The 26747-nt window shown below is 44.4% G+C and overlaps 1 protein-coding gene across 1 annotated transcript in view; it reads right to left on the bottom strand.

Annotated features, from left to right (window-relative positions):
- Positions 1-26747, bottom strand: part of LOC126187721 (serine palmitoyltransferase 1) — a 105400-nt gene that overhangs the window by 43395 nt on the left and 35258 nt on the right. The window contains exon 4 of the mRNA XM_049928965.1: positions 10732-10894. Coding sequence (XP_049784922.1) covers positions 10732-10894 — 163 coding nt within the window. The remainder of the gene's footprint in view (positions 1-10731; positions 10895-26747) is intronic.

Raw genomic sequence — 26747 nt, 5'->3', positions numbered from 1 at the left:
CAAATATGGTCTCACACATACATCAACCCACATTGAAACAACTACGCCTAAATGTTTTAAGGAGCTCCAGTTGTTAGTTCCTGGGTAAGGTAAATTAATATATCAAATGCTACACTGATTTCACCTTGCCCCCCCCCCCCCTCCCGCAACAGCTTAAAAGAAAGGGAATGAACCATTACTTTTCAGAAAGTGTTGACTTGAAGTCTGCTTTCTGCCTGCCAAAGTTTACACCATGAAAATATTTAGTCCTGCTAGCAGATACACTGCAATAATGTCAAGTAAATTCACCGACATGGAGCTCCACCGGAATAGTATACAAAACATTAACAGTTGCACAGGTGAATTACAGCCAAATACAAAAAGGTACCAGCTGTTATTTCTAGTATCAAAAGCTTCTGCATCTCACATGCAACAAAATTCCACCTGATCACAGACCACAAATAACTAATTTCACTTTTTTTACCCTGAGCAAACCTACTTGATAAGATGGTGCAATGATTACTGTAATTGGCATAGTTTTTTTAGCAACTACCATTACGAAACGTCACTGCTGGACCAAGCCCACAGATCACCACACCAAAGCCCTGTTGCATCTATTGGTGGTTTCAGCTAATAATTTAAAAAAGCAAGAGTCATTTTGTCTCCATCTTCACAAAAGCATTAGGAACATGGAGGACAAATTAACTGTGAAGACCTAGCAGGTGGGTAGGCTCACATATCAGGGGCTCAAACTCAGCGAAGTACAACGTTAGGCATGTTTCAGTTGGTCAGAGCATCTACCCAAAGCTAAGAAACTGATACGACAGACCTATTTTTTATGTGTCACTGATAAATCCATCTATAAACACCTGCTGGCCACAGAGGAGTCCGAGTGCCAGGTGATAATCCTGACTATGTTTCAACCTAACACCCTCAAGCTACTACACAAGGCACACTGGGGGATATTGAGGTACAGGCATTGATAAGGTGTCATATCACCTTCAGAAGCCTGTTAAAGGGGACTACATGATTACTTGTGGTGGATGCTTTCTTTAACTTTCTTTGCTGTTCAGATGTTATTAACAACATTAGCAGCTACAATCTGGGCACTAGTGACAGTTTTAACTATAGAGGGAGCACCACATGCATTTATATCTGACAATGGCCTACAGCAGGGCTTAACAACTGGCCGGTTTTGAGCGAGAGTACTCGCGTCTGCTCAGGCACGTGCTCGCGAGCAGGTGCAAGGTGGAGGAGTAGGGAGGGAGGGGAAATAGGGCCACAGCGTGCCACTTGAATTCGCGCCAACTGTGTAACATTTAAAGTACTATGATCACCTCTAACAGTCACTTCGCTGGTTAAGAATCATGTCAAGTCGCCGTTGTGTAACCCCATCCATGCTTTCGCAGTTCAACCCCCATTGGGAGGAATTGTGTCTGTTTACAGAAAAAGATGGTGTTGCAAAATGTTTAGTATGTCACAAAACGCTGAATTCTTTTAGGAAATTTAATTTGCAGCAACATTATATGTCGTACCACGCGAAAGACTACGGAAGTGGAAAATGTGATGGACCAGATCGTGCACAGGAAGTTATTAAACTTAAAAGGAAGCTATCCGAAGAAGATCTGGACGACGAAGAAAAATCAACTGAAGCAGCTCTCAGAGTGAGTTACAAAATTGCTTTGCTTTTAGCAAAATCCCTGCGCCCCTTCACTGATGGAGATTTAATAAAAGAATGTTTGGTAGTTGCAGCGGAACATTTGTGTCCATCTCAAGTTGAACAGTTTCGGATTGTGCCATTATCTAATATGACCATTATGCGTCGCATACAGGACATGGCAGACGATGTCCAGAGCCAGCCTGCAAATATCTGTAAAGATTTTATAGCATATTCTCTAGCTCTGGACAAAAGTGTTGATATCACTGGAACAGCGCAGCTTGCCATATTTATTAGAGGTGTTAACAGAGATCTTCAGGTGAGGGAAGAGCTCCTCGATGTAGTAGCTATGAAGAACACTACAACCGGCAGTGATATTTTAAGTAGTGTTGAAGAAAGTGTTGAAAATATAGGATTGTCGTGGAATTCTTTAGTTTCAGTTGTCGGTTGGTTGTTGGTTGTTTTGGGGAAGGAGACCAGACAGCGAGGTCATCGGTCTTATCAGATTAGGGAAGGACGGGGAAGGAAGTCGGCCGTGCCCTTTGAAAGGAACCATCCCGGCATTTGCCTGGAGCGATTTAGGGAAATCACGGAAAACCTAAATCAGGATGGCCGGACGCGGGATTGAACCGTCGTCGTCCTGAATGCGAGTCCATTTAGTTTCAGTGTCTACAGACGGTGCACCAGCGATTACATGGAAAAAATCAGGTTTTGTTGCGCTGTTGAAGGAGAAAATGCAAAAACTGACCGTGCTGAATAAAATAAGGGGCGTTCATTGTGTGATCCACCAGGAAAACTTATGTGCAAAGAGTATCACTCTAAAAAATGTGATGAGTGTTGTTGTTCGTACAACCAATTATATAAGGAAGCATGGGCTACAACACAGGCAATTTAAAAGCTTTCTTGAGGATGTAGAAAGCCAGTATGGTAGCCTGCCTTATTACAGCAAGGTCCGCTGGCTTAGTCGTGGCGAATTATTAAATTGATGTTTTTGCCTATTAGATGAGATAGATATGTTCATGGAAATAAATAACATGTGTGTTCCTGAATTGAAAGAGCCTTCATGGAAATGTGATCTCGCGTTTTTAGCAAATTTAACTAGCCATCTGAATGCTTTGAACATTTCACTACAAGGTAAAGATCTGCTAATTACTCATTTCATAGATCGAATACAAGCTTTTAAGATGAAATTGACACTTTGGGTGAGTCAGCTGGAAACAGGAAATCTAGCTCATTTTCCTAAATTATCATCCATGCAAGATGTTCACAAAGACTGTGAACGTTATTCACATAGTTTAGTTGCCCTTAAGGAAGAATTTGATCAACGCTTTCAAGATCTGACAGCACTAGACAGTGATTTTGATCTGTTCTCCTCTCAATATTCAGCGAATATTTAAGAGATTGGTCCTGAGCTGCAACTAGAAATTATTGACCTGCAGTGTGACAGAGAACACAGAGACAAATTTCAGAACAAGAAAAACATTTTGGAATTCTATAGACACTTCCCTCAGGATAGATTTCCTCATTTGCACAAACTGGCAGCTACAATAATATCAATGTTTGGTTCCACGTATGTTTGTGAACAACTGTTCTCTGCAATGAAGTGTAACAAGACGTGCCTGAGAAACGCATTGCCTGATCGAAATTTAAACTGCACGCTGCGCCTACAATGCACAAGAACAATTACTCCGAACATAGACGCAATTGTAAAGGGCAAAAAGTACAAGATAACTGAGAATCCCACACTTCAGTGACACCTTTTATTGTGTAACAGTTCACAAATTAATACAAATGTAGATGCATACACTAAGCTAATAAAATTATGTGGCACGTGTACATTCTCCTTTATTTGTTTCATTTGTCGCAGTAATAATTCGTGAGTGATATCCCTGCAGGTGACCACGGATTTACATTGACTGGCGGCAGCTGTTGTGTGCCCCACATGACTCTCTCCACTCTCCGCTCTGGTCCGGTAGTGGGGGTAGCGTGCTTGCGCTGCTCCGTGCTCGCGCCTTGCTGCTCACAGCTTGCTCCGTGAGCACGTATGTTGTGAAGCCCTGGCCTACAGTTCACACTGGCTGAGTTCTGTTCCTTTTCCAAAGAGACAGCTTAACACACATGACCATGACCTCTTCTCACTTTGCATCAAACTTTGAAGTAGAGCAGTTGGTCAGGATTTTCAGGTTTTAAAAGAACAAAATGGTGATGGGCCCAAACCAGTGAGCACAGCCCACAAGGCCACAGATGTGCTAACTTACGGTCTGCACTCGCAGATACACTGGAGTAGACTCAATGGGTCATCACTGGTCATAAGGGTTTCAACTGTTGGAAGTAGTTGCCGAACAAGAGAAAATAGTGCGACACCACAAAAACTACATGACTCAAACTGCCTGGCATGACCTTGCCATAACAAGTTCAGTCGACCAGGCTACCACATTCTACTCACCAACGCTCCTCATCTCAACCCTTGGTGAAGCATGAGAACAGTCTCTGCTCCCAGAACGGCTAAAACTAGTGGAAGCCTATAGAGGCTGAACTACTGCTCCCAGGTGTGGAACTCCCATCCCTGCTGACAGAAAAGGTCTCACTTGTGATCAAGCTGTTTGCAGGAATGTCCACCTGTCCTGTTCCCTATGGGCCAGTTAAACTGGGGAGGGATCTAATATCTGGCACCCACGAATGTGGATCCTGATTCAGCAGGGATCTCCAGGCCAGCAGCTTGCCTGAGTATCTGATATGTCTTGTCACTATGAAGAGGATTTTGTTGGCCGGTGCAGTAATGCAACTGGGTCCTCCAATCTACTGTCCAGCCTCACAATCAACATTAGTCTTTCAAGATGATAAAGTGTGAGCAGACTGTGACCCCCTCATGAACACTTTCATTTGGCAGGTGTAAATCAAGCTACTGACGTGAAATCGACTGAGCATTCTTGAGTATAGTTGAAACTTACAGAACGTTGCAAGAGTTCTCTCCACAGGCTCGGTTACCTCAGGAGGATGCCCATCAAAAAGTGGATACGCATAGTCTTTAGCAACAACACTTTGACCTAGTTAGGGGCTATATGCTACAGAAGATGCATGTTACAATCCACAGCCGGGAGCAACATGTTACTGAACATTATCATGTTATCCTGCAGCAGATATTATTTCCATACATCGTCTTGAAAGACTAATGTTGATTGTGAGGCTGGACAGTAGATTGGAGGACCCTGCTGCATTACAGCACCAGCCAACGAAATCCTCTCCGTAGTGACAAGACGTATCAGATACTCAGGCAAGATGCTGGGCTGAACATCCCTGCTGAACCCGTGTAAGTGCATGTACGAGATGTGCATTGGTACCCCTGCACCTCCACCCACTTACATGAGAATCATCAAACATCAGAGAATTTGTCTATTTGCTGGTGAAGAGAACCAAATTCTGTTGCCCTAAATTCTATTGCAGGTGTTCCCTTGCAAACCACCATAGTGCACAAAAGTGTTGGAAGCTTTGCACTGTTGTTTGCAATAGATCCCTAAAGGCTGATCTGACACTGTGGAAATGGTTGTGTACCACCTGACATTACACAGCCCTCGATATTGTCTCCCAAGAGGCAGCACACGGTTTTGTATCATTCTCATCTGGGTATCTTCAATCCATTATGTAGTGGGCTTGTGTTTTTGACTGTAGGCAATCATTATGAAGCAGGTCTTTGTTGTTTTATAACTCACAATAGCGGCTGAATGTTCAAATGGTGTCGTCATGGTACATGACAACTTTGTGGCCAACTTTCACTGTTGATAACACTTCTTGTTATTAAATAAAATGTACACATGGCCTATGCTTCAAACAACCCTTAAAGGCATGTTGGCAGATTGAAAAGTGCACACAAGCCGGACTGTCCCATTTGTGGTTGGAGAGGTAGTGTGCTCTACTGAGGATGTAGATTTACTTTTACCTCTGTTAAACAGGCGGTTGGACGTAGTGATTTTCTGTGCTCAAAAGAGTACTGAGAAAGTAGTTTCGAATAAGAAAAATACAAATGATGAAAGTCATGGGGGGCATGCAAAATGCTTTTTGGGCAGTTCATATTGGCACAATAAATTAACCAACAAGTGTAGCATCTTAGGAAACAAAGATTATGTAGACGAGGATAAAGAGGCGCTTGTTCAGTTTTTTTTAATGCAACTGGCTACCTCAGCAGTCGAAGTGCGCCATGCCCTGTGCTGTTGACAGCTACAGCAGTTCAGTGGCAATCTGTAATTAGTGAGTTGAAATTCTGTTCAATTTTTCAGACATTTGTTTATTTTTTAGCTGTGGTATAATAAGAGGTCCATTTGATTACTGTGCTGCTGGAGGGTTCTCGAAAAACTTCAATCACTTGCTCTAAAACCCATAAAAATGGCATTTCAGTGTACCTTATACAAATACATTGTTTGGTGTAAATATAATAGGTGACATTTCATAATACATTCAGTTTTCAGTAGACTTTTATGTTGTTGTGCTTTGTTGTGAGACTAAATGTTGTTAAATACTGCAGCATATAGAGTAAATATTGTGAATGAATACTCTTAAGTCATCAAGAGCCTATGTGCAGCGCAGAACAACAAAAAAGCCAAGGAATTTTGAGAGGCAAGTCTTGAAGTACATCCACTGAGTTCACAATGCAGCAGTCAAAGGGTTAATGAAGGACTTAGGCAAACAACAAACAATTTTATGAGTGAGTATGAAGTATGCACAAGAAAAGAAAAACATAAATCAAACACAGCAATTATTAACAATAAGATGCGAGTTAAAAAAAATGATATTAGGAACATTACAACATATGCCAAATTAAACAATGTCTTCAAGAGGATGTTGGAAAATACAACGAAAATTTTATAAAAGAAATAACTGAAAAACCGTGAAAATACAAAGAAACAGAACAGAAATTCTTGTTGTGCAGACATGGTGTTTAATTAGCTTAGACGGCAGATGGCACAAGAAACCTCAACAAAAAGGACATTGTACAAGCAGTCCCAGGTTTCACTGAAAGAGATAAATCAGAAACACATATATTAAGTGATGAAAATAATGAGAAACTAATGCCAGATGGAATGTACAAAGCCATATGGGGTATGAAGAAAAGGAAGGCATTGGGAGATGGTGTTTTAATAGAAACAGTTAAAGTTGAGGCAATAATATACAGAAAGAATATATAACATTGTTTATAGAGTATTTCCAGAGGACAGCAATACCTATTAACTAAAATAAAGCTGTTAAATTTTTTTTGGATGGAATCTGCCTTGAGCAAACAATTTTTTTTTTCCGAGTTGCAGATAGATTCATCTCTGCTATATGGTGAGTAACAACTGTCATTTCCATCATATTGTGACATTCCATCCTGGATTTTCAAATTGTTCAATGTCATTTCTTCTTGTGTACAGTATGTTTAGCCGATGTTACAGTTTCATCAGTGGTTTTCTCCTTCTTTGTTATTACCACACATTGATGCTGTAATTTCAGCTAAACATGTATGGGTAAAAAGAAAGAAAAAGAAAAATGTGTTTACTCAAGGCTGATCCCATCCAAAAACAAATTTATTTGTAAGCAAACACACACATGAGAATAAGCTTCAACTTCAAGATGAATAATGTTACATAGTTGTTCTACAGATCAAATTCATGATAAACATTTTGATGTAGAATATGTCAAGAGAAGAAACTTAGAACACTTCTATACATCCAAGTAAAAACTAATATTTATATGGACACATGCTATCTCCATGCAACAATCCCTCTGTGTTACAGAAGCAGCTCCTAAAAAGATAACACCTTATCTACATTGGTAAACATTTCTGCTAGCTGCCTGAGATTTCATTTCCAAGGATAGATTGTCAGAGATTTATAGCCGTATATTTCACCCATTTCTATGCAAAAGTTAGATTCATTAAAGGGTAACGGGATCCTTTTTCCTTCTGGTGTTGCACTTGTGTGTATCTCTTACTCTCAAACATAGATGGAGTGTCGATAACAAATTTCATAAATGAATAAATGTACTCTGAGCCTGTGGTTAATATTTTGAGTTGTTTAAAGAGATACCTGCAAAATTTTTGTGTGTGAACTCCATACATAACTCTACTTACTTTCTTTTGTGCAGTGAATATTTTTTGTCTAACTGAGGAGTTAGCCCAGAGTATTATCCCATACTACATCAATATACGAAGGTATGCAAAATATGTTAACTAACTGCCTTCTCTATCCACAAAGTTGACCATTATTATTACGGCAAAAGAAATTAAACTAAAATGTTTTAGCAGGTCTACTATGTTGTGTTTCTATTTTAATTTCTCACCACAAAGCACACTTCATAACTTACAATTTTCTACCTAGTTTATTGTTTCTCGCTGATGTACTACAGTAATAGGAGGTGGAATATTTTTGACAGTACAATACTGAATAATTTGTGTTTTTTCAAAGTTTAAAGCTAGCCCATTTGTGCAAAATCATTTACTAACTTTCAAAAAACACATCATTTAACATTTTCCTTGTTACTGGTTCTTTGCTTGGCTTTACAACAATGCTTGTATTACCTGCAAATAGGACTAATTCTGTCTCCTGATTCAAATAAAATGGCAGCTCATTAACACGAAGCAGGAACATCAGTGGGCCTATGATCGAACCCTGTAGGACTCCAATTGTAATTCCTCCCTGTGCTGATGGTGTGGCTCCCTCTTTGTATTACTTGAACAACCTAGAGTAACTTTCTGCATTCGGCTTCATAATTAAGAATTAAACCAGGCGTTTACTGAACTATGTTTTCCACAAAACGTAACTTCTCTAACAGAATATCATGACTAAGATAACCAAATGCCTACGATAAGTCACAAATGAAACCAATTGATGATATTTTATCATTTAAAGATTTTATTATGTTCTCATCAAATATAAAAATAGCTTATTCAGTAGATCAGCCCCTTTTTAAGTTAAAACTATGAAAGGTTAAGTATCCCGCTATTGCACAGGTGGGTAACAGCACTGGAGTACATTACCATCTCAAAAATTTTACAAATTGATTTAAGGAGTGTCACTGGGTGCTAGTTATTAACATCTGCGAAGTCGCCTGCTTTATAAGAGGCCTAACAATTATGTACTTCAATCCTTCAGGAAAAACACCCTGCCTTAATGATGCATTACATAAATGATTAAGAACATTGCCTATTACAGGGCCACAAACGTTTAGTGTCTTATTGGAGATATTATCCACTACTTTTGAACTTTTACTTTATAACTTTGTCACAATCTTCCTTATTTTAGATTGGGATGGGAGATTAATTTTTAATTCATGAAATATCTGTGTTGCGTCTTCAGTTCACTGTTTTGGTTTCTCTTCTGAACTACTTGCACCAATTTTCTCATCTATTTTTAAAAATTAATTATTAAAAATATCTGCCACATATGAACGTCCTTTTACAATCCTTCTATTCTCTTGAACAGAAGTAATGTCATCTTCTGTGGCTTCTATCCCTGGCTTTCTTTTAGCAATATTCCATACTGATTTCATTACTTTTTTCTGGCTATTTTGTGCAAGTCCTTTCTCCATTTTGGTGTGACTTTGATATCTGTAGTCATCCAATGTTTCTTTAATGATTTGACATATTATATTTGATTACAGTTAATGTAATCATTATACTTCTGAAGAAATGAGACAAACAAACAGGTCATCTCAGCCAGATATTCATCAGAATAATCACCAGCCACATAGGAAAAAAGCTGAATTTAATCAAGCAAAAGAACACACTGGTTTTAGAAGTGGATAGACCATAGTAGAACAAAATATTAACATAATTATGGTACGAATCAATGAGTATAAATCATCACTGTTCCTGGGATTCATCGTTTATGAGAAAGCATTTGACTCAGTTTCCAAAAAATCTGTACTAACAGCCCTTGAGAAGCAAGGTAAAAATTAAACTTAAGTCAGTATACTAAAGAAAAATTATATGAACAATAGTTTCTGATTTCATCACAATAGTGTGAAATTAGAAATGAAAGGAGCAGGCAAGGAGATTCTGTATCACCAGAACTACTCTCAGCAATTCCAAAGGAAGTTTTCAAATTGTTAAACTGGGAAAACAGGGAAAGAGGCTGTGATAAAGCAATCTTTACTTTGCTGATGACATTGTTCTCAGTCTACTAGACTAGATGTATTTCAACAATGAATGAAAAAACTTAATATGGCAAGCTTAAAAATAGGTCTAAAAAGTAATTACAATAAGACTAATGTAACGTTCAATGGACACATCAATAAGAAAACTGTATGAAGTCATAACACCAGCTGAGTTCTTGTATATAGTATAATTAAAAATGACTGGTCTGATTATAACAAGAAAGTAAAAATGGCCTAGAGCGTTTTAGTAAAATGGACAAGTTTTTCATAACAAAGCTTCTGATAATGAGGGCAGTGAGACATGGACTTTCAATGCCTAAACTATTCAAAAACTGGGATGGGGGGGGGGGGGGGGGGGATGGTTCCACAGCAGAAATAGAGAGAAGCTCACTGACATTGGAAACTGCTGAGGGGGAGACCCTCGCAAAAACAAGCTGAAATAATTATGAACCATAATAAGCATGAAATGGAGGTGTGTGGAACCTGTAGCCAGATGAACAGGCTGAGTTGCAGTCCACATAACACACACTCACAAGACTAAGACCCAATGGATGGGGGATAAAGACATTAGAAACATGCAGCAGCAACGTGGATGCTTATGGCTGAAGACCAAAAACACAGTCCAGCAGTGGATGTTGAATGGATCGTCATTATTCAATTACAATAAAGTCGTGATATGTTACTTATGTCCTACAATTAAAAAATTTTCTTTGAATCTAGTCCCACAGCTGCTAATAATTTTTTAAATAAATCCACACCACCTAAATTGTCAATTTCTGTGTTTAATGGAATAATTTAAAAAATGATTTTTACTTAGTTGTGTTCAGTCGAGAGTTTTGTGTGTATTCAATACTTCTAACATCATTAATCTCCAACCTGTACAAAATTATGGATGAAATAATACCTTTTAATACACATTACTGCAATTTTATAAGAAACAGAGAACTTTCAAGAGAGTCAGATCTTACCAACAGTCCCATAGAATCCTCTTGGACCACATGAACCAACACCATATTTCCTTAAAGTTCGAACAGCACATTCTTCAATTTCAGCATTTCCAATAAATCCCAGATAATTGTGGGAAGCCAAATTCAAGCAATGATGTCCACTTAATGTTATGTACTTTCCAGCCTTAAACAAAGAAGACAAGGACATCAGCTTAAAAATGGACCGCAACATGAGTCCTGGTGTGGAAGTTAAACATGCTACTCCAAAAATGGAAATGTATGTGCACAGATATATTTGGTAACATACATCAAAAAAGCCTACAATTAACAGTAAGAACCACCCTTCTTGCAGACTTAATGTGTGTCTGTACAACAAAGTGATCCCTGTATTATTGCTAAAAGCAGAAGTAAAACATTTTGTACAGTCCTCTTTTCTTATAATGAAATATATTGAAATATTTTTAAACTTGGAATAATGAATTTCATATTATGTATGCACCAATTAGTGTGTCACACTATCAGCATGAAAATCATATATCAAAGTCCCAGATCAAAAATAAAAAATGCTTGACATCACTTTGTCCTTTCTAAGAAAGAAGTTTCCACGTGAAATTTAAAAAGCCCCGAGCATACAGATTGTTCCATGAAATTTTGGACAAACTGCCAGATGTCTGCATCTTGCTGCCAAGATATTTCAATTTTCTGGCCATCTTCAGGTGAATGCTGGCAAAAATGCTCTGAGCTCCTGTATTTAAGCCCTCACAAGTACATGTGTGGTGTACCCAGTTGAAGCTGTGCATGCATTGCTTGAGCACATATGCTTCTTCTGCAAGTCTGTGTGCTGTGCCGTGTGTCTGTTTTTCAATGACAGAATTCCATGCAGAATCTAACTGAAAGCCACCATCCCGATTGATATGGTTCTGATGTTTGATGCTGTGATCCTGAACATTATTTGTCCAACACAAGATTTGCCCTGTTCACATGGAATCCTGCTAACATGCGCCTTGCACAACTTTAAGTCATCTTTAATAGATCCCGTGAGCACCAAGTTTTTTCTTAGTTGGTTGATTGTGGGTAAGGGACTAAACAGCAAGGTCATCAGTACCTCGGTCAAGGGTTCATTGATACGGAGATAGTGTGTCCACCAGGAATGTGTTTGGATGAGGAAAGTATGCAGGAGTGGTACAAGCAATGCATTGAAGGTAAATGTGATGCCACAGGTGAAAAAACAATTTACAGAGAAGTAACAGTATATGGATTGGATAGGCATGTAGGTTAGAGCAGGTTAGTGGTCTCCCAGAAAGGGCACCCATACTGTAGCTTGTAGGGGGGGGGGGGGGGGGGGGGGGCTACAACTGGGGGTATGGAGTATTTTTAATATTCTGGAAGATGAATGGCAATTTAAAAGCAGCCATAAATAAGTCCCAGTTCTGATCCTGTTAAAGACTGTGTAATACTTTTTTGATAGAGAAACACCTGACTACACTATACTTTTTCCTTTCCCTGATAGCTAAGTGGAGGCTGCAGGTGCCCTTTGTCCCCAGTTATGAGTGTCCTTGTCTCCCAGGGCTCAGCCATGGCGAGAGAAAACCCACCCGCATCTGACACCTGCAACCCATTAAGGGCGAAGACAGCTACAGACTACAGAATGCCTTCTAGTGAAGAGATCCAGAAAAAGTAAAAGGGAAAAGGTCAAAAATTTAAAGAACATCAATGGGGATGTCGTATGAGCGTCCCCCATAGGCCTTGCATGCGAAGGGGCAGGCCCTCCCACAGCAGTTCCACCCCAGTCCTACATAGCCAAACATTAGAGAGTAGGATAGCACTCACTTATCAGCAAAACATTAAAGAGGAATATAGTACCACTAATCAATAGAGCGCTACTTCTAAAGCAGAAAACAGGTTGTGGTAGAAAAAGAGGCAAACTGCCTAATAGCAATAAAACAAAGGATAGGAGGGATGACAATGGCAGCAGACAAAGCACGCATTTCTGGGAGAAATGAAGGAAGAGTGACAAGCAACAGTTGGTACTGTCAGATCTGCAGAAGGTAGATCAACACTTTGACAAGGAGACTGTCTATGGGACTAATCTGGAAGGTGCTAGTGGCCAGTCACACTCCATGATGATGGAATATGTAATTGGTCTCACAATTTCAAAGCTGAGGTGTTGAGCCATAAACCTGGCAACCATAGTCTAAGTGAGACTAGAGCAGAGCCTGGTAGATATGAAGGAGAGTAGCGTGATCTACACTCCAAGCGATGTGGGCAAGGAAGCAGAGAGGTTTATGCTTTTATGTGCAGTTAGTCTTTAGTTGACAAATGTGGGTGAGCCAATTCAGCTTCTTATCAAAGAGGAGTCTCAAAATTGGGACTGTGCAACAATGTCCAGATGCTGTGTAAACAAGTAAAGTTCTGGGTAAGGATTAACTGTGGTACAATGACAAAAATGCACAGCCCTTGTTTTTGCAGGAGAGAACTGGAAACCATGGTGAAGGATCCAAGCAGAGACCTGTGGCATTGTGCCTTGAAACTGGCACACTGCCAAGGCTGTGGGAGCTGTACCAAACACAAAAGTCATCAACACACAGTGTAGGGGTGACCATATCGGAAACAGAGATCTCTAGCTCAATAATGGCATTGAAGAAAAGTGTGACACTCGGCATGGAGCCCTGTATGATGCCATTCTCTTGGGTCTGTGGAAAGCTGTGTGAAGTGCCAGCTGTAACATGGATAAAATCTGACAGATAAACCACACTGGTAGGGAGTCAAAAGGCTCTAAGATAAGAGGACCAGCACAATCAATGTACAACTGCCATTTCAAACAGTTTGCAGAGCATGTTGGTGAGGCTAATCACCCAATAACTGTCAATGGATGTTGTGCTTTTGCCAACCTTAAGGATTGGAATTGGTGCTATTTCGCCATTTTGAAGGGAAGACTCTGTCAAGCCAAATACATTTGAAGACTCTGAAGAGTTGTAGCCATTGAGGAACACAAAGATATTGCATCTTTGGGGTAAATCATGAGATGAGACAAGAGCCTTAAGCAATTACCAGTCAATGAATGGTTCTTTGTACACTTTGGCATGCCGAGGCGCGGAGCAGACATGGATGTCTTCAATTCATCGCTCATGCATCCGGAAGGCAGCCGCATAAGAAGAGAATACCACCGCCATTGCAGAGTGGGTCACAATGAGTTCAGCAAGAGGTGATGCACAAGTACAGAGACTATCACTAAGTAAGAGACCCAGTACAGATGCGGTTCTGTGGTGGCACAGAAGGCTACAGAGGTTGATCTTCAGCTGGGATGACGAGGCATATCCCAGGGAGGAGACATAGTGGTCCCTGAATTCCTTTTTACCATATTTGATTAGATAGTGAGCCTTAGCATGATTATGCTTTAAAGTGATAAGGTCGGCCTGTGAAGGAAGTACCTCAAAACATTGCAGGGCTCCTAGGCAATCCTGAACAGCTGCTGAAATATCTTTGGTCCACCAGGGCACTGGCTGGCAATGGAGGGGACCTGTGGAAAGGGGAATAGCAGTTCCAGTGCCATAGGTGATAACGTCGGAGATGTCCTGCACAACCTTGTCGAACCAATCTGCGGAGAGGGGGCCAAGGTAACAGCAGAGGCATACAACTGTCAATCAGCTCTTAGAAGAACCCAATGTGGTATTTGATCCATTTAGTGGTGGCAAGGAAGTGAAGGATCACTGGAAAGTGATCACTGTCACAAGGATCGTCACATAGCATGAAGATGTGTAAAAGTGATAAGATTGGTCCGCGGAGTACGATGTGAAGTCACAAGACTGGGGAAAAGATTGTAAGGTCGATAGCTGAATAAGTATCATGGGCAGCACTGAAGTGGGGAGGAGCGCTGCCATTGAGGAGACACAGATTATGGTCTGTAAGAAGCTTGTCAATTGGAGGCCCCTACCAGATGAAATGGTACTCTCCCATAGAATGTGGTTCTCACTGAAGTCCTCAAGAAGGAGAAAAAGAGGACAGGGGAGGAGACCATTGCAAATGGTGATTACTAAGGCCATTTGCACCCACACTACTATTGTTGCAACTGTCGTATGAAGGGGAATCCACTCACTGCTGACATCTGTGCAAATCAATGTACAGACTATAGATAACCTCTCGGGTCCAGCACACTTATGACAGAATGCACAGTGCCTGCAGAGTGTTGGGGAATGCTCATCTGTCATGCATGTTTCTTACAGACCAATACAAATTGCAGAAGACGAGGAAATAAGGTACTATAATTCAGGCAGGTGATAGTAATATTCAATACAGTTCCAATGAATTTTCCCTTTATGGATGTCCAGGTTAGGTGGTTAAGGGGACAGGCAAACTAGTCAAGCCCTAGGATCACTGCCTGTCATCAATGGTGATGGGAACACATCAGTGGTGATTGGCTTTCAGAAACTGGCTGTGTGCGGGGGATCTGGTGCCTCTGGGGTCAGTGGAGTAGCCTTCCCTCGGTTCTTCTTCTTTGGTGACCGAGATTCTTGCAAGGGCCTATGTGCAATAAGCATGGGGACAGAAGCGCTCTGTGAAGTCTGGAAGGTAGGATATGAGGTACTGGCAGAATTGAAGCTGTGAGGACGGGTCATGAGTCATGCTTGGGTAGCTCAGATGGTAGAGCACTTGCCTGCAAAAGGCAAAGGTCCCGAGTTCGAGTCTCGGTCCAGCACACAGTTTTAATCTGCCACGAAGTTTCATATCAGTGCATACTCCGCTGCAGAGAGAAAAATCTCATCCTGGAAGCATGGAGTCAGATAAAGAGTGGGCAGCCCTGGAACCCACAAGCCACAGTTCCTTCAACCACTGGCTGGTGTTGAGCCTCTGATCTGTGGTTTTCAGGGAGATGAGACTCACTGGTAAATGCCATATGAGGGAGCTGCATCTCTGGCTGTGTGCGGGAATTGGTTTCCAAAGATGGTGCCACGGGAAACATAAGATGGGAGGGCAGTGGTAGAACTGGTTTGAAAAAAAAACTGAGGTATTGGGATGAAAGCTGTGACTTTTCATAATTGGTCATCATATCAATAGAGTGTAGGCATTCATATTTTTTTTCATGCCTCAGTGTATTACATGTGGTCAACAGATTTATATTCCCTCTACATCCTGTTGTGAGTAGCCACCTGTGATTTGGCCAACCCACTGTAAGCAAGTGTCCACATCGTGTAAGAAACTCAGCAGACTTAAGTCACCTAAGTTGGAAAGCAACGACTTTTTGATCAGTTTTGAGGTCACTTCCCTTTTTACAAATGCGCCTCTTGTGGGCTCACAACACCTCATCAGCAAATGTTTTGGGGCTGTCATTAGAGCATTGTTTGAGCATACTCTCTCCTCAATGGATTTTTGAAAAGAGTTTTTCGCACAACTTGACAGTGTCGCCATGGGAAGTTCTTGTCAACCCCGGTGGCCAACCTTTTTATAGGTTTTGAGGAGTGAGCATTTGCCTCAGCTTTTTCAAAAGTGACAGTATTTTGGAGATACAATGATGGCACTTTTGTAGTCTGCCCTCATGGTTTGGACAGTCTCCGACGGTTCCTCCAACATTTGAACTCCGTACATGAAAACACCAAATTTGCTATGAAGATGTATAAAGAAGGTCGTTTGCCATTTTTAAATGTCTTGGTGTGACATAAGAGCAATGACATGCTTGGACATTCAGTGTTCCTGGAGCCCACTCATACAGACTTGTATTTACAAGCTACTAGTTGCCACCATCCAGCACAAAAGATGGGCATTTTGAAGACCTTAATACTCCAAATCCATGCCATCTCAGATGCTGATAATCTGTGAATGGAACCGGAACACCTGCAAACTGCATTTCTCAACAACAGATTTTAATCTTAGCAAGTACAGAAAATGCTACAGATGTATAAGTGATAGGAAAGAGAAGAGGATGAGGCCTTCAGAAAGACTGGTTACTGGCCATATACTGGGCATGTTTCCACAAAAATATGCAGAATATTAACCTCCTAACTGACTGTCCCGAGATAACTTGGGCCCCAAATTTCACATGTCCAATTATAAACGTTGTATTTCCTTCTGCTGTCACTAGTTAGTGTTTCTTTGCAGGTTCACATTCTGTTGCAGTGTACTGCTACTGGCTTGAGATCATGAAGTCGTTGAACATTACTGTCTTGTTTCATAGCATTCTGATGCAGTTGTATTATGTGTGCTTGCAGTTTTCTAAAATGAACAGTGATTATTCCAGTGAGGAAGAGCAGTGGGAAGAGATCCCTGTTTCGGAATCTGGTGATGACTCTTTTGAACTTTAATCCAGTGAGGAAAAAGACAAAGATATAGATTGGTCACAGGTTAGAGTATGGCATGTTGTTGAGCAAAATACTGATAGTGCTCGACCAAGATTTCCATTTATTGCTAATCCCAGATGTAAGATCCCTTTTGTTGATGGATGAACTTCAAATATTTGAACACTTTTTTGATAGGGATTTGATGGAAATGATACAGGTGGAAACAATTAAATATACCAGCCAATGTGTTTCAAACACCAGATGTTATGTTTTGCTGCTTCATGTGAAGCACTTAGAATTTTCCTTGTTCCAATCATTCTACAAAGTGTTGTTCAGGAATTTGATGTACTGGTTGTGGTGGGCAAGCATATCAAATGCATTTTTCAATGGCGTAATGTCTTACAAGAGATTTTTCCAAATGTACTGGTTGTGGTGAGCAAGCATATCAAATGCATTTTTCAATGGCGTAATGTCTTACAAGAGGTTTTTCCAAATCTAAAAGTACCTTCAGCTTTCTAGTAATGAAATGTATGATGCTGAAAATCACCCAAATCCCAAAAAGCTGAACAAAATTTGGCTAGTTTACCAACGCCCTTAAAACAAATTCAAAACTTCTTATGTTCCTGAATGGAACATTACGATCGATGAAAGTCTACTTTTGTACAAGGGTGAACTGGGTTGGGTGCAATATATGCTGATGAAAAGAGCAAGATTTGGAATAAAATTCTACATGCTTTGTGAATTGCCTAGTGGATATGAGTGACGCTGATTATTTACACAGGGAAAGGGACAAAGCTGAATTCAGACTTTATGGATTTTCCAATGTCATCACAAGTTGTTTTACCACCTGCAAAACCACTCCTGAAGCAAGATTACTGCCTAATGACACACAACTTTTACACATACCCACAGTTAGCAGGTTTGCTAATTTTGAAGTCCACTGTTAGTTATAGAACAAAAATAACCTGGAAAGAGGTGCCAAAATCTCTCCAAAATAAAAAAAAAATTGTGAAATGAGGAAATTGCATCTGAAAGACAAGGAAAAGTTCTAGCACTGCAATGAAAGGACAAGTTCTTTCAATTATCCACACTATGTATATGATGGAGACTGAGGAAAGGTCAAAGAAAATAATGAAGCCAAAGCTTGTGCTTCCCTATGCTGAAATTGTGAGGAGTGGATCGAGCCAATCACAGAATGGCATTGTACGAGATGCATTCAAGTTCTAAGGCCTCCGATTTTTTTTCTCCGGACTGGAAAGAGATAGAAACATGCGCATTGTTTTAAAATGAGGCCGTGTTCATTGTCAATATGTCCCAGAGATGGCAGCACCGTACGGCAGATGGAATTTTACAGCCAGCGGCGAGAATGAGAACTGTTTTAAATACTTAAAATGGCGACGTTTTCCTTACTTGAACAGCGTGCAATCATTCGTTTTCTGAATTTGCGTGGTGTGAAACCAACTGAAATTCATCGACAGTTGAAGGAGACATGTGGTGATGGAGTTATGGATGTGCCGAAAGTGCGTTCGTGGGTGCGACAATTTAATGAAGGCAGAACATCGTGTGACAACAAACCGAAACAACCTCGGGCTCGCACAAGCCGGTCTGACGACATGATCGAGAAAGTGGAGAGAATTGTTTTGGGGGATCGCCGAATGACTGTTGAACAGATCGCCTCCAGAGTTGGCATTTCTGTGAGTTCTGTGCACACAATCCTGCATGACGACCTGAAAATGCGAAAAGTGTCATCCAGGTGGGTGCCACGAATGCTGATGGACGACCACATGGCTGCCCGTGTGGCATGTTGCCAAGCAATGTTGACGCGCAACGACAGCATGAATGAATGGGACTTTCTTTTCGTCGGTTGTGACAATGGATGAGACGTGGATGCCATTTTTCAATCCAGAAACAAAGCGCCAGTCAGCTCAATGGAAGCACACAGATTCACCGCCACCAAAAAAATTTTGGGTAACTGCCAGTGCTGAAAAAATGATGGTGTCCATCTTCTGGGACAGCGAGGGCGTAATCCTTACCCATTGCGTTCCAAAGGGCACTATGGTAACAGGTGCATCCTATGAAAATGTTTTGAAGAACAAATTCCTTCCTGCACTGCAACAAAAACGTCTGGGAAGAGCTGCGTATGTGCTGTTTCACCAAGACAACGCACCCACACATCGAGCTAACGTTACGCAACAATTTCTTCGTGATAACAACTTTGAAGTGATTCCTCATGCTCCCTACTCACCTGACCTGGCTCCTAGTGACTTTTGGCTTTTTCCAACAATGAAAGACACTCTCCGTGGCCGCACATTCACCAGCCGTGCTGCTATTGCCTCAGCGATTTTCCAGCGGTCAAAACATACTCCTAAAGAAGCCTTCGCCGCTGCCATGGAATCATGGCATCAGTGTTGTGAAAAATGTGTAAGTCTGCAGGGCGATTACGTTGAGGAGTAACGCCAGTTTCATCGATTTCGGGTGAGTAGTTAATTAGAAAAAAAATCGGAGGCCTTAGAACTTGAATGCACCTCGTATATAATACCCTGAAAGCAAGGCAAGAAATATTATAAGAAAACCTTTGACTGTTTGCTGGAAATTTCTGTGTGGAATTCACTTATTTTGCATGGCATATCTGGAGGGAAAAAGGACTCACTGGAATTTATCGTGAAACTCTCAGAAAAAATAGTTACGAAGTATAAAGGGGGTGTAATTTCTCCTAAGCCAGGCTGCAAGGATGAAGGTCCCACCCTCTTTGGTTGACAGAAAGACATTTCCCAGAAGAAATCGAGTCAAAAGAGGAGAAAAAAAGCAATCTGACAAAAGTGTGTATTGTTTGCTCCAAGAAGCAGGATGCATGTGGAAACTATGTCCTGAGAAAAACACGATACTATTGCCCCCCAGTACCAGGTCCCCCTGTGCGTCATACCTTGTTTCAGAATCTATCAAACACTAATGGATTTCTAATAACATTTTAATGTGTGATTCTCATATGCACATCTTATCTAACATCTTACTTGTATATTCAAATCAAAAGTTTTCATCTTTGTAAGAAATACTGTGTTATAATGACTATTTGCGGAGATTTTTGATGAACTGAGTTATCACGAGGTAATACTTTTTATCCACTTCCACCCACAACATTGACTTATATTTTCAAGATAAACACAAGAATGAATTGCCAAATCAATATATTTTCAAAAAAAGTGTAAAATTAAGTAGGACAAAATAGGTAAGATTTTGAAAGTTTTGTGGTGGTGGTTGTTGGGATGTTTAAGGGGGACTAAACAGCTAAGGTCATCAGTCCCCCATTCCAAAAACAGGCGAGACATAAATGCACGAAGCAGGTAAAACCCCAAGGGGAAGGAGACTCCCCCCAGGCCCGAAAAGAACACAAATGTGGTAATGAACACTACAGACACGAAGAGTACAGATGAACACCAGACAAAAAGAAACAGAAGAAAAGAAGATGGTCGGAGACTGGTTGACTGACCACGACGACAAAAAAGGGAAAGAGTCAACCAACCGACTACACACTAAAATCTGCAACCAAATATGAGAGACTCGAGGACAAGAGACACACAAAGGGAAAGGAGCAGGACCTCCCTAAAGGGAACCATAAAAAGGACTACCACAGATAAAATTTAAAACGTCATCAGCCATGGAGGCATTGTCGCTTAAAACCAAAGGCAAAGTGCCCAGGAGATTAAAGGACTGCCGGAGGGTGCGCAGTCGGGGACACTCCAATAAAATGTGGGCGACCGTCAGCCGGGACCCACACCAACACAGGGGGGGATCCTCCTGACGCAAAAGATGGCCGTGCGTCAGGTATGTATGGCCGATGTGGAGCCGACACAGGATAACAGAGTCCCTGCGAGAAGCCCGCAGGGAGGAGCGCCACACATCGGTCGTCTCCTTAACAGCCTGCAGTTTATTCGGGGATGTCAGGCCACGTCACTCAGCAGCCCACATCCCAAGCACCTTACGGCGCAACACCAACTGCTGATCTCAAGCTGGGAGGCCGATCTCCAAAGCTGGGGCATCGATTGCCCCTTTGGCCAGCCTGTCGACACGTTCGTTCCCTGGGATGCCAACGTGACCTGGCGTCCAAACAAAGACCACCGAACGTCCAGAGCGGGTAATGGTGGAAACAGACTCCCGAATAGAGGACACCAGAGGAGAAGAGGGATAGCAGTGATCGATGGCCTGGAGGCTGCTCAGGGAGTCACTGCAGATGACGATGGACGTACCTGAGCAGGAACGCATATGCTCAAGAGCGCGCAATATGGCCACCAGCTCTGCAGTAAAAATGCTGCAGCCAGCCAGCAAGGAGCACTGTTCAACATGGGCAGCGTGAGCAAAAGTGTAGGCAGTGCGACCATCAACCAGGGAACCATCTAGTAGACAGCCTCACAGCCCGGAAAGGAGGCGAGGAGCGCAAGAAAACGGCGACGGAGGGCCACAGGCGGAACCGAGTCCTTGGGTCCCTGTGCCAAGTCCAGACGGACGGACGGACGGACGGGGCAAACACCAGGAGGCGTAGGTGCACGGACCCGGAAGGGAGGCAGAAGAGGGAATGACCCCAGTTGCGACAGCAGGGACTGGACGCGGACAGCTATGGAAAGCCCAGACCGAGGTCGCCGTTCGGGCAGATGGAGGACCGTGACAGGGAAAAGCAGGCGACGATTGGGATGGCCCGGCGAGCAGTGCACGTGGACAGCATAGTCGGCGAGCAGCCTATGGCGGCGAATCCGCAGTGGGGGAACCCCGGCCTCCACCAGTAGACTATCCACGGGGCTCGTACGAAAAGCGCCAGTCGCAAGCCGAACCCCACAGTGGTGTATGGGGTCTAACAACTTCAACACTGAGGGTGATGCAGACCCATAGGCCAGGCTCCCATAATCAAGCCTGGACTGCACAAGGGCTCTGTACAAGCGCAACAGCGTGCAGCGATCCGCACCCCAAGAAGTATGGCTCAGGCAGCGGAGGGCGTTGAGGTGCCGCCAGCACTTTTGCTTCAGCTGTGTAATATGAGGAACCCATGTGAGCCGGGCATCAAACACGAGTCCTAAGAAGCGGCAAGTGTCCACCACTTCAAGCAGGTGCCCGTCGAGGTAAAGACCAGGATGAGGGTGGACCGTCTGACGCCTGCAGAAGTGCATAACGCGAGTCTTGGCTGCAGAGAACTGAAAACCATGAGTCAGAGCCCATGATGCTGTCTTGCGAACGGCTACTTGCAGCCTGCGTTCGGCGACCCCCATAGTCGCGGAGCTAAAGGAGATGCAGAAGTCGTCGGCATACAAAGAAGGAGACACCGACGACCCCACGGCTGCAGCCAGACCATTAATGGCCACCAGAAATAAGGAGACGCTAAATACCGAGCCCTGCGGGACCCCATTCTGCTGTGTATAAGATGAACTAGAGGCGACACCGACTTGCACCCGGAAAGAGCGGCGCAATAAAAAGGATTGAAGAAAAGATGGGAGCCGACCACGAAGACCCCACTCATGCAACGTAGCAAGGATGTGATGCCTCCATGTGGTGTCATATGCCTTCCGCAGATCAAAAAATACAGCAACGAGATGCTGACGTCGGGCAAAGGCCGTACGGATAGCAGATTCCAGCCGCACCAAATTGTCTGCTGCAGACCGGCCCCGACGGAAGCCACCCTGGGATGGAGCGAGGAGACCGCGCGACTCAAGGACCCAACACACACGCCGCCCCACCATACGTTCGAGCAATTTGCACAAAACGTTGGTGAGGGTAATGGGACGATAGCTGTCCACCGCCAGTGGGTCCGCACCGGGCTTCAAGATGGGGACAATAACACCCTCTCGCCATTGAGACGGGAACACGCCCTCACTCCAAATGCGGTTAAAGATGGTGAGGATGTGTCTCTGGCAGTCCCTGGAGAGATGCCTCAGCATCTGTGCGTGGATGCAGTCTGGTCCTGGTGCTGTATCAGGGCAATCAGCTAGGGCAGCGAGGAATTCCCTCTCGCTGAAAGGAGCATTGTATTTTTCAGAATGACGCGTGTGGAATGATAACGGCGTCTGCTCGGCTCGCTCCTTTAGAGAGCGAAAGGCAGGGGGATAAGTTGCAGTCGCAGAGCTCTGAGCAAGGTGTTCAGCAATGGCGGCCGCGTCCGTGCAGACAGCACCGTCCAGGGAGATCCCAGGGACACCCATAGGGGTCTGGTATCCATAAATCTGCCGGATCCGGGACCACACGAGCGAGGGGGAGACACGGGAGCCCAGGGATGAGACGTACCTCTCCCAGCACGCCTGCTTACGCTGGGCAATAAGACGACGGGCCAAGGCACGGAGCCTCTTAAACGCGATGAGGGTCTCTAGAGACAAGTGCCGCCTATGACGCTGGAGAGCCCGCCTACGGTCGCGAATAGCCTCAGCAATCTCCGGCGACCACCAGGGTACAGCCTTCCTCCGAGGGAGTCCAGAAGAGCGGGGGATGGCAGCCTTGGCCGCCGAAATAATTGACGTGGTTAAGACACGGACCGCCTCGTCAATGTCACCCTGTGGGGGAGACTCAATGGTTGCAGCGGAAGTAAAAGCCGGCCAGTCAGCCCTGTGGAGAGCCCAGCGGGGCAGGCGCCCAGAAGAATGACACTGGGGCAGTGACAAATAGATGGGAAAATTGTCACTACCACACAGGTCAGGATGCACTCTCCAGTGGAGGGATGGGACAAGTCCGGGGCTGCAAAGAGAGAGATCAATGGCCGAGAACGAACCGTTGGCCACACTAAAATGCGTGGGAGCACCGGTGTTCAAGAGGCTAAGGTCGAGCTGAGCCAACAAATGCTCCACGGCCCGACCGCGGCCATCAGAGACAGTACCACCCCATAGAGGGTTGTGGGCATTGAAATCGCCCAGAAGCAGCAATGGTGGCGGGAGTTGTGCTAGCAATGCAGCCAAGACATGGCGGGGGAGCTCCCCATCCGGAGGAATGTAAACAGAGCAAACAGTAATAGCCGGCGAGAGCTCAACCCTGGCAGCGACTGCCTCTAAAGGCGTCTGAAGGGGTACTGGCGAGCTACAGACAGAGTGGTGAACAAAGAGGCAAACCCCACCCGATGCTCGGTGACAGGCAGCACGGTTCTTATAGTATCCCTGATAACCAAGTTTCCTGCAGAGCAATGCAGAGAACAGGGGAAACACTCAGAAGCATCCGGAGCTCAGGCAGGTGGCGGAAATAACCGCCGCAGTTCCACTGGAGAATGGAAGCAGGAAGGGACTGGGAGGGCGTGAAGGCGACTAAGAGGCAGACGGCGCCTCAGAGCCAACAGCCGCCACCGGGGGAGAGTCAGCTGTGTCCATATGAAAGGCCCCCAAGGGTTCCGTGAGGGCGAGATCCGCGGCAGAGGCGAGGATCTCCACCTCATCCCCGAAGCCAGGACTATGTACAGCAGGCGGTACTGAAACCGCCGGAACATCCTTCTTCTTGGACACATTCCGTTCCTTCTTCTCGCGCCGGCCCTTAGGGTGAGAGGGCTGGGAGAGCTTCTCTGAAGGAGCATCGGAGGCTGACGACGACGCAGAAGCCCTACGGCCAGCAGGTGGCGGAACCTTCAGCCACTGGCTGACATCCGGTGGGGTAGGAGAAGAAACGGAGGAAGGGAGAGCCCCGAGGGACTCCTTCCATGAGAGAGGAACCGGCAGAGGCAACGCCGGTGGAGAAGGAGGGGGAGGGATCGAGCCCCCCGGTTTTGGAGGAGATGTCACTCCCGAAGTAAGCGTGGGGGGAGCGACAGAAGAGGGTTTACCCCCAACGGCTAAGGGGGCAACAGAGGAAGGCTTGCCCCCAGACACGAGGGGGGCAGACAGAGATGCACGGCCCCGAGGGCTCACTGAAGGCGGCACAGATGAGGCGACAACTGTCGCTCGCGTGGGCGACGATAACGTGGCTGCAGCATAAGATGTTCGAATGGAAGCAGGATACAACCTTTCATATTTCTGTTTAGCCTCTCGATAAGTAAGCCGGTCCAGGGTCTTAAATTCTATTATCTTCCGCTCCTTATGAAGAACGGGGCAATCCGGCGAGCATGGAGAGTGGTGCTCCCCACAGTTGACACATACAGGCGGAGGCGCACATGGAGAATCGGGATGAGAGGGGCATCCGCAATCGCGACATGTAGTGCTGGATGGGCAACGGGAGGACATATGCCCAAACTTCCAGCACTGGAAGCACCGCATCGGGGGAGGAACGTATGGCTTGACGTCGCAACGGTAAACCATCACCTTGACCTTCTCGGGCAAGACATCACCCTCGAAGGCCAAGATAAAGGCACCGGTGGCCACCCTGTTAGTCTTGGGTCCTCTATGTACACGACGGACAAAATGTACACCACGTCGTTCCAAGTCGGCTCTCAGCTCGTCATCGGATTGTAACAAGAGGTCACGATGGTAAATAATCCCCTGGACCATATTTAAGCTACTGTGGGGAGTGACGGTAACAGGGATGTCACCCAGCTTATCACACAAGAGCAACGCTCGGGACTGGGCAGGGGAGGACGTCTTGAGGAGGATGGACCCATTCCTCATTTTAAACAACCCCGCCACTTCCCCAAACTTATCCTCCAGGTGTTCCACAAAAAACAGAGGCTTCGTCGTGAGAAAGGAGTCACCATCAGTCCTGCTGCAGACAAGGTATTGCGGTACGTAAGGCTCCGGCTTGGCACTAGATCGGCGTCCCTACCATGGCGCAGCGAACGAGGGGAACGACTGAGGGTCATATTGCGCAGCATCAAACTCAACTCTGCCTCGCTTAGAGACGCTGGTGGCCGGGCGACCACCAGCTTGGTGTGATTTATTGCGCTTCACTGCGCCACATCCGCCCAGATGCCACCTACTCCGAACGAGGGCTCTCCCCAAGGGTGCCACCCAGCCAAAGCAACGGGTACCTGGCCGATATCCCGTTGCCCGGAGTCCCCGTGCCCCAGACAAGATGGGCACATACTCCTTGGCATGCATGGGGAGGAAACAGCTCTGGCATCTGTAGTGCGATCCCTGCGTGGTCAGGGGGCTACCACCAAGAGGGTACATGACGACCCCACCACAACGGACTGGCTACCGTGCTGGATTTTAGGTGTTGAAAGGGTCCACAGTTGTCGTGGGCGCTAAGAAGACGATTGCGCACAAGACGAGAAGGAGACAACTCAGAAGATGTTGGGTGTAATCCCCCCCCCCACACGACAATAGCTAACATGCAAGATGATGGTGCATGATGGACCAATAGAAAAACACCACGTAAGGCGTCCTTTCCCAAATGGCACGCACTAACAACAGAAAATTGGAAAAAAAAGGAGGTCAAACCCAAGAGGGGACCATCACAGAAGGCCGAAACGTTTGAGACTCCTTTTAGTCGCCTCTTACGACAGGCAGGAATACGCGGGCCTATTCTAACCCCCGAACCCGCAGGGGGGTGAAAGTTTTGTGGCAGGAGTAGGTACATTAGGAGGTTAAGACGACCTAAGGTTAAAGTGAACTTTACTCATCCTTCCAAAATCTCGGCACTACTGAGATCTATCAAAGTTGAATTAGAGTTAAGCAAACCAGGTGTTTAAAGCACTCCATACAAATGTGACAAATCCCACATAGAGCAAAAGATGCACCCCTTCAAGACTGCATCATGGAATATCAGTGGCGTACTCACCTCCTCCAAGTCAATAAGTCCATTATCTTAGAACAGAGTATTTCTACATGTCATCTGATGAAATACAATGAAACAAAAATTGTGGCTCACATGTCAAACTTT

Source organism: Schistocerca cancellata, chromosome 5 (genome assembly GCF_023864275.1).
Source record: "Schistocerca cancellata isolate TAMUIC-IGC-003103 chromosome 5, iqSchCanc2.1, whole genome shotgun sequence".
In the NCBI taxonomy this organism is placed as follows: domain Eukaryota; kingdom Metazoa; phylum Arthropoda; class Insecta; order Orthoptera; family Acrididae; genus Schistocerca; species Schistocerca cancellata.
The sequence above is the reverse complement of the archived record's forward strand: the minus strand, read 5'-3'. Positions and strand labels throughout refer to the sequence as shown.